Genomic DNA, 8993 nt, shown 5'->3' with positions numbered 1-8993 from the left:
TTGTTACAGGTACCCAAAGTCATGTATGAAGACCTCAGAGGACAGCCTGGCATGCAGAGACCACCATCGAACACAACACCAAATCCATTCAATAATGCATTTGATGTAATGTGCATAACTTCCTCTTAGCCTCTACATGTATGCATACATGTTTCCTCATTTTAACATTTATAAACTGAAATTTACCAATAAAGTAAACCATGGAATATTTTCCAGCTAGGCAGTTATCAAAAGGAGTCAGATCCAATTCTACTCTGTATTTTCTCCATAGAAGTGGAGTTCTGGCTATCTCATCTCTATTTGAGGACAGTTTTCAACTATGGGTTGTAACGTGGTTTTTTTAACTTTATTCTACCTGGTTGATTGTTACAGGTACCCAAAGTCATGTATGAAGACCTCGGAGGACAGCCTGGCATGCAGAGACCACCATCGAACACAACACCAAATCCATTCAATAATGCATTTTATGGGGCTGCTTCAGGATTTATTCGAGATGGATTAGGTGCATATGGGGAAAGAATTTTTGGAAGTGGCACAGAAAATGTGCAAAGCATTGTATGAGTTGCACTTTTATCCTGGTTGAATCACTTTGAAATTTCTAATAGGTCTCCATTTAAAATGAGAGATGAGTCAATTGATTCCATGGATAGGGGTTTACAGCAAGAATAGTTTCCTTTTTTAATTTCTTCTGATTGACAAAGTTTCTCTTAATAAGCTGAGGTGATGATTTTTATGAGCAGGTCAGCAAATATTTTTCTGATCCACAATATTATTTTCAAGTGAACAACCGATATGTGAAGAACAAGCTGAAAGTAATCCTGTTTCCCTTTTTGCACAGGGTAAGTCACAAAGTATCTGACTCCACTGAAAATTCATCTCCCCATAGTGGTAGTATTTTCATTTTGCTTGAGAATGTTTGTAATCATACATAAGTTTAATTTTTTTTGTATGTTTTCACTGTGTTTTTTTAGGGTCATTGGACAAGGATAGCTGAGCAGATTCCAGGCGGTCTCACACACAAGCCACCTATCTATGATATAAATGCTCCAGACTTATATATTCCCTTTATGGCATTTGGAACTTATTTAGTCCTCTGTGGCTTCACAATAGGTCTGCTTGGGAAGTAAGTATTCTTCCTTGGTTGCATAATTCTTAGACATCAAAGTAACTTGTGATTTTTTGTCTTATCCTGCGCTAATTGTTTCATCCAGCGCCTGGTATAATATGCATCAAACTGGTCTTTTTCAGCGTTCTCCTAATATGTAATGCAAAGAATCAGAAATGACATTAAATTTTTATTTTCTTCTCTTCATTATTCTTCTCTTTCTATCTGCATTGTACATATTTGCCCCATACGTCATCCAGTCCATTTTCAGTGTCATAATTGACTCCTCTTCAAGCATTTGCTTTCAAATCTCATTATTTTGAGCTGGCATTGTCTCCACAAGCAAATTGTTGGTCTCCTAGAAATGGAAACATGATAAGCTGTGCTCCTTGGATGATTAAGGTCTTCTCTGAACTTGAGGGTAGTTTATTGTGTTAAAACTTAAATTTCCTTGACCCCATTAACTTGGGAATTTACCACCTAGTAGATTATTACGGATCTACTGAATAAAAAGCACGACTGAGATCTTAACAAAACTTAAACAACGGAAGCAAACAAACAACCAATCTCAATCACACGTTTACACAGATTTTCTGCCCATCAAATAGTTCTTCATTAAAATAACTAAAGAACCTACATGGGCTCCCTTCTTGGGCATCTATTAAAGAGGACTGAGAGAGCTTCAAAATTAAAGAGGATTGAGACAGACGATGACCTGATCTGGAAGAAATGATGTCCTGCAGATGTTCTCTTCCGGTTCGATTTCCAGCTCCGTTACCCACTCGTGAACAGTGCTATACTCTGTGAGATTGATCCAAGACGGCCGGTAGTTTGATCCAAGAAGGCCGGTAGTTTGATCCAAGAAGGCTCCCGCTCAAGGAAGCACAGAAACCGCAGAACAGTTGATCGTGCATCAGAACAGCTGTGCACCACAAAACAGGGACCGCAACAGAATGCGCCATTACTACCCTACTCTGGAGTGGCGGGCTTTGTGTGACGGTTACCTACATTCTCGCTCAGGTCCCCACTGTCAACCTGGTTTGCTTTTACTTAGGCGCCGCTGGCTAGATTTATGGCGGGCGAAAGGAAAGGGCGGCTGCTGGCAGAAAACATAACTCAGCACGACAGCGATTCATTACAAGTCGCAAACGTGAAGAAGTTCACCGCAACAAGAGGGCTCGGCATGAATGGGGCCAGCGGTGGGTCTCTCGACGGAACGGAACGGGATGCGACGGGAAAGGGTATGTTGTTTCCTTATCGTCCGCAGCTTAACGCCAATCGCCAGTAGTGCAGATGACAGGTGGTAGAGACACGACAGCGATGGCATAACTCTCCACGTGTCAGCACGGGAGACAAAGGGACGACGAAAGTCTGTTCCAAAGGAAGGCCTATCGGCCTAACTACTAATAATAATAATAAATAACCTCCAATGCGGTGATGATCGAAGTTGATAGAGGGCAGAGGACAAGGGCATGTAGCCATCATCCCTTTTGGTTAATGGGTCGGGGGACATGTCAACTTGTCTTCAATGGATTTAAATGCTAAGTGGGGTGGCAATAAAGAAGCACCCAGCGACACATATGAAATGACACTGGGAGATGGTTTGTGACTTGGTTGAAGTTTTCGAGCATGCATAGTGCAAGAACATTCTAGATCTAATCATTGCAATTCATTCCTCAACGTTTGCAAATTTTAATGAGGTGGGTAAAAGGTATGAGTGGCTAATTGAGTGGTAAGAAGTGTGGAAAGTTTGTGCAATGAAGGATAAAATTATATAAGAACATTCTAGATCTAATCATTGCAATTCATTCCTCAACGTTTGCAAATTTTAACGAGGTGGGTGAAAGGTATGAGTGGCTAATTGAGTGGTAAGAAGTGTGGAAAGTTTGTGCAATGAAGGATAAAATTATATTTGGTTGAGCGCAAACCATGGAGTAGGTGTGGTGCACTTATAAGCTCTGCAAGGTTTTTTTGTAATAGATAACACTGTGGAGTATCAATGTGCGGTAGGGGTGCATCATGTAGTCAAGGAGATTGGATGCCAAAGGTTTTGAGAGGAAAGATGCTTGGACATTTAGTTTAGCACGAGGTAGCATCAAATCTAGCTAAGGATACACCTAGAAGTGGTAGCAATTAGCTTGTATCCTTCATGGTTTTAGCTTACTAAAACCAAATATGAAGTGTGTCTCATAATTTTTTTTCTTAAGTTCAATTTGCTAATATGCAGTAATGTTGGACAAGAAACGAGGTAGGATAGAAGCTTACATCTTTTTCCTTATCATTCTTGGTATTTTTCTCGCTATCCCCTCTTTCTAGTGTTTGTAGTGGAATTGTGTAACATCCCTCAATATACCTCATACAAAATACACAAGATTAATTTTTTTTACAAGTATGTGATATTCGACAAATGGCCTAACACATACTTAAAGTGTTCATCAAATGATATAACCATGATCATTAAGCGAAGTAACCATAGAAATGAAGCAATTAAATTGCTAGAAGAAATACTCATTAGCACACCTTGTTAACATAAAGCTTTATGTTGCAACCTCACATCCTTAACATTGTTAACTTGATGAGAGCTTGTTAATAACACATTGAACAAGGTAGTTTTCAACATTATGCAAGGTGTCTGTTAGCCCTGCTATGCAACACTGACTTTCTAATGTCAGAGAGAAGCCCAGTTTGTTTAGCTGTGTCCAGAAGGGGGTTTACATTGGTCACTTTTCCCTTTTTCCCTCACCTCTCTCACCTTTAATCTTCCTCATTTCCTAAATGAACATTCTAAATTTGACAAAATTCCCTTTGGCCTTAGCCCTAAGTGCAAAGCTAAACTAACTATAAAACCGTATCCATATGCTTTGTGCACTCGTAACCCATCGCACCGCATCCCCGCCAATCCAACGGCTCGCATCGCACTCGATAAAGGCGACCCGCTCTACCACTCTCCATCATCAGATAATCTCCACCAGCTCTGACGGCCTTCATACATATCGCGAGAGCAACTAGATCGAGCGATAGCACGTGATGAGAGCAATTTTTCTCTCTCATCCACTGTTACGTGTTGTTCATTGAGTGGAATCGCTCGGCCCCGGGCATTTACCACTTAACACCCGAAAATAGTGCGATGAAAACGGTTATCGCCTAACTTCACCACCCCACCTGTTAGCGCCTGTGCAACTCCATCACACGATGACTGTCCGATCTGTCAACTGAAGATCCAACGGCACAAGGTTAATGTGGACTCTGTCTCCGTGTATTGCTATGTTACGGCTCCAACTCAGTATGTTGTGCCGCCTTTACTGCGGTTGCCATTAATTCACCTACCTGTTTTTCTCCGCATCGAGTCTCCAAGGTATTCCTATGAACCGGGCGCGGGTTCGAGACCTACCAGCAAAGTGTGCAAGATCAGCACATCTTCTATCCCACAGTGCACAGATACACAAATAAACCCTAATAATGGAAATCTTTAACCAGTGCCGACGGCTTTGGTATAATCATTTTCTTGTGTTCTGTTAATATCTGCAGATTAACCTGTTCCATTCAAGCCACCCACAACAGGCCTTCCAGTGAAATTATTTATTAATTTAAAATTTAAGAAACATTTTTATGTTTTTAAAAACTGGTTACAATTTTAATCTTGAATAGGAAAATGATATTTGTCGCTATCATAAAATAGTTGGTTATTTATAGTTATCAGAAATGTGGTTCATTTATTATAAAATAGGTAAAATCTACCATTTACGTGTTTACTTATGGGTTTCAAGTTGGAATTTTTTTAATTAAATTACCATGAAGTAATTTAATTTTTTAAATAAAATAAATTATCTCATCATTTTAAACAAACAAAATTTTGCATAAAAATTTGGTTGACAGATCATTTTTTATAATTTTAAATTAAAAATATTATGTTTTATTATATTTTTTATTCAAATTAAAAATGTAGATTTAATTTACATGAAAAGTTTATTGAAATAAAAAAGTATATTTATTAATGTGGTTGATATAAGTATTGATGGTATTGTCATTTTCATACATTAATTGGCATATGTTGTGTTGTGAGGTGGATTTATTAATCATGATTGACCATATTTAACTAAATTTACCATGGATAACCATAATTGATAATATTTGACCATTCTAACGATATTGATATTAGTTGACAATGATTCACCTATTTATTACCATAATGGTTCAACATAGCTAACTATTATAATTCATCATAGTTGAATTTGATTAACCATTATAATTTAATCCTAATCTTGTGCTAAGATGTCACATTAATTGACTAGTTCGAAACGCTTCGACTAATCAATCCAATGTGATTTTTTATTAATTTTTTTTTTCAATTAGAAATATTAATCTTGATTAATTTTAAGTATTTTTATTATTAAAATGATTATTAATTATAATTTTAAATAAAATATAATAAACTCCGGCATATTTTTAATTTATTTAATAATATATGTTTAACTTAATTGGAAATTCATTGAAAAAAAAAAAATGGAACGTTATCAATCTTGTGAATTTCAAAACTAGAGAATCCAACGGATTTGATGGCCCCATCACCCGTTTTAACCGTTTCATTGAAAAATAAAAAATGTTCACGATGTTGACGGTTCTGACAAAACTTTTAACGGGATTCCCTCGCATCAAAATGAACGGGATTCCATCGCATCAAAATGAACGGAATCTGCCACATTTGGTGAACCACTGTAATTAAGAATATTGGCCACGTTTTCCTTTTCAAACTTTAAAGGTCTAGTTTACCTAATATAGTTTTGGTTTGGTTTGTTTTTTTTAATCTGAGATATGGAATAATAAGAAAATACTCTATATTTAAATGTAAAAAATTGAATAATAGGAAAATATTTTATATTTAAATTTAAACTATTAAAAACAGATGAAATTATAAATTTTAATTTTTATAATATAATATTTAAAAAAAAATTATATTTAAATTTAAAATTGGGAAAGAGATGAAATTATAAATTTTAATTTTTATAATATAATATTAAAAAAAATTATATTTAAATTTAAAATTGAGTAAAAAATATTAAAAAAATGAGATTATAAAATTTACTTAGTATTTGTAAATATATTTTATATTTAAATTTAAAATAGAGTTTATAAAAAAAAAATTCGGAAAAATCACATCATAAATGAGTGTGATTCATCATAAGATAAGTTGAAAGAATCAGATCAAGGCTCCATGTTAAATAGGGATGACTTCGAACTATTAGATTTGACTGAGGAAAAAAAACTAGCTATATTGGATCCCATTGGACCCAGGTCATAATTGAACATCCCATTGGACCCAGGTCATAATTGAACAGAAACTGTCAAAATGGTCAAAATTATTAGTATTATTTTTAATGTCATTTAATAATTATTGGTTTTAAAAACTTTTTTCTTTTTGAGTTATAAATTAAAAGTGTGGAAATCATATTAAATATTATTAAATTATTATCATTATAAAATAGCAGTGATATATTTTTCATTATAAATTATAAACTTAAATAATAATTTTATAATGGGTGATATTACCCCATTTAATTAGTTATAGCAAAAGCCATTTTTAATTATAATAATGTATATCATTAATGTTTCATATTATAATAATCTTAAATACTATTATAAAAATATTGTAATGTTATAGTAATAAATTTACTATTTAAGTAATAATGTAATATTACATTAATTCATTTTAGTTAGTTAGTTACTATTTAAGAATTAGAATGATTAAAAATTAATGAGATTATAAAATTTAATTTTATAATAAAAAGGAATATGAATTAATTTAATGTAAAATGAAGTTAAAATCATTTGAAATTGATAAATTATAATTTCAAAATATTATAATTTATGTAAATATTTTTAAATTATAATTTTATCTATTCAAAATTATATTTTTATAAAAATTATTTGACAAGTTTTTAATTTAGTTATGTTAAGTTTTGTTCTGATTTTATTAGATGTCAGTTTCACAATTTTTGTTACAATACTGACCTTCCTAGCCTTTTACAATGTCAAAATTATAGTGAGCTCGGAGGCTTCTCCAAGCTTTTTGAGCATAGGAATAAAATCTTAAATCAAAATAGATAATTTGTTTCTTTAGGTCCAATAGACCATTATTTAATTTCAACAAAGGTTAACCCTCATCATCATTATCATCAAATTCAATTGGCCCACTAATAAATCCATTTGAAATCCGCAGGTGCCATCTCCCACGTTAAAGCAACAATACACATTACAATCCATTTGGTTTAACCAAAACGGTTAAGGGATAATTGCCGTGTTGCTAATTTTTCCCAAATTTTAAAATCTTCCATAAAATCGCGAGTTCTCGCCGCATGTTCTGGTTTCACCACGCAGCCTTGTTACGGTTACAGGTCCCCGTCATAAACTCTATATGTGCGATGTTATCAGAAAATTGTAATTATTTTATTTATCGCAGTAAAACAAAAAAGATTTTATTATTATTATTTGAATTTATGTATTTAAATTTTTATAATTATGAATGAAACAAATATGTAGTGTTAACAATTTTTTTAACTTTTTTATATCAAGAAGTTGGGATAGGCAATTACCTAACCGTAATGACTTTTATTATGAATTCTCCAAGAAAGGTTTTGAGTAACTCAGAGAACCAAAAGAGAAAAGGGGAATGTGTGTCGTGTTCGAAGAGCAGACCATTTGAGAGCTAAGTCTGGAGGCAAGTCTCATGGTTGAGAGGATAAATGTGAAATATATAATTGTGACTTCCACAACCAACTCTCGTAGACACTGAATCCAGGTAAGGAAAGAAAGTTAAACCCAACAACAAAAATTCTAAAGCTGAAAAACAACAATGCAATATCAAAAGGGATAATCTTTTGTTGTAGTTACATTTATATTTTAACAAAAGAAAACAAATTACTAGACAATAGTTTTCTGAATTAGTAAAAAGAATAGATGAGTTATTTATGAAAAGCTGTTCTATTCTAGAAAAACATTGCATTAACAAGGAAAACACTTAGTGGGTCGAGCACAGTGGCCTTAAACCTTGTAAATTGCCAAACTGAATTAAAACAAAACCCATAATCATAATCATTCATTTTATCAGCGTGCGGTGGGTCGCCAGAGACCAAAATGACAAAGGGGAAATACACGCCTCAATTTATCTGTAGCCAAAGAAGAGTAGAACCCTCAGGGCTTAAAATAAATCCAACGAGGATGGTAATTACTAGAGCCAAGCTAGAATCGCCCTCATTAAAGCATGTAATTAAAATGCTTGGAGGAACTGGAGCCAGAAACAGAACCCTGGCCAAGACTTCGAAATAATTAATTCGAATTAGTCAAGAAAATCCGATAAGAACCAATGCAAAAATCTAGAGACAAAGTGCTAGCTGAGATTTTAATTCCGAAATAGAGTAGGCAACCGACTATGAAATTCAGAGGCAAATGAACGAGTTCGTTAGGGGTTTGAAATGACATTTAAACATTATAAGCAAATCTAAAGCGAAAGCTAGCAAACAGAATTCATCAACTGTAAAAGCGGAAATTCAACAAAAAGACCTGAACTTGAATTATTTAAATGTATATGCATTTTACTGTGCAAAACTTAGAGCTGATAAGTCAAGCTGGTAGCAAATGAAATAACAAGTTCTGCTAGTGTCAAAACCCGCCTCAGAGCAACCTTAAGAAGATTAACAAGATCAAAAATTTACATGAACCCAAGAAGAACCCTCGTCAAATTATGATATTGTCAATTAATTATCATATAATACATTGACGGAGGATTACCTTAGGAGGCGAAGTGGTTCTGCAATACCCTAATTAACCAGCAGAAAAATAACCTCATCAAAACAAACTAAACGATTAAAGCCTAGACATTAAATCTATGGAG

The 8993-nt window shown here is 33.9% G+C and overlaps 1 protein-coding gene across 1 annotated transcript; it reads left to right on the top strand.

Moving 5' to 3' along the window:
* Positions 1-371: 371 nt before the first annotated feature.
* On the top strand, positions 372-1127 carry LOC149210698 (uncharacterized). The gene is made up of 3 exons (XM_089394472.1): positions 372-555; positions 741-839; positions 972-1127. Exons 1-3 carry the CDS (start codon positions 385-387, stop codon positions 1125-1127), a joined length of 426 nt encoding a protein of 141 aa, XP_089250598.1. The 5' UTR covers positions 372-384.
* Positions 1128-8993: the final 7866 nt, after the last annotated feature.

Source organism: Pinus tabuliformis, chromosome 1_2, assembly GCF_031772625.1.
Source record: "Pinus tabuliformis cultivar Carrire ecotype Pingquan chromosome 1_2, CPIR1, whole genome shotgun sequence".
Classification (NCBI taxonomy): domain Eukaryota; kingdom Viridiplantae; phylum Streptophyta; class Pinopsida; order Pinales; family Pinaceae; genus Pinus; species Pinus tabuliformis.
This window is presented reverse-complemented; position numbering and strand designations above follow the sequence as displayed.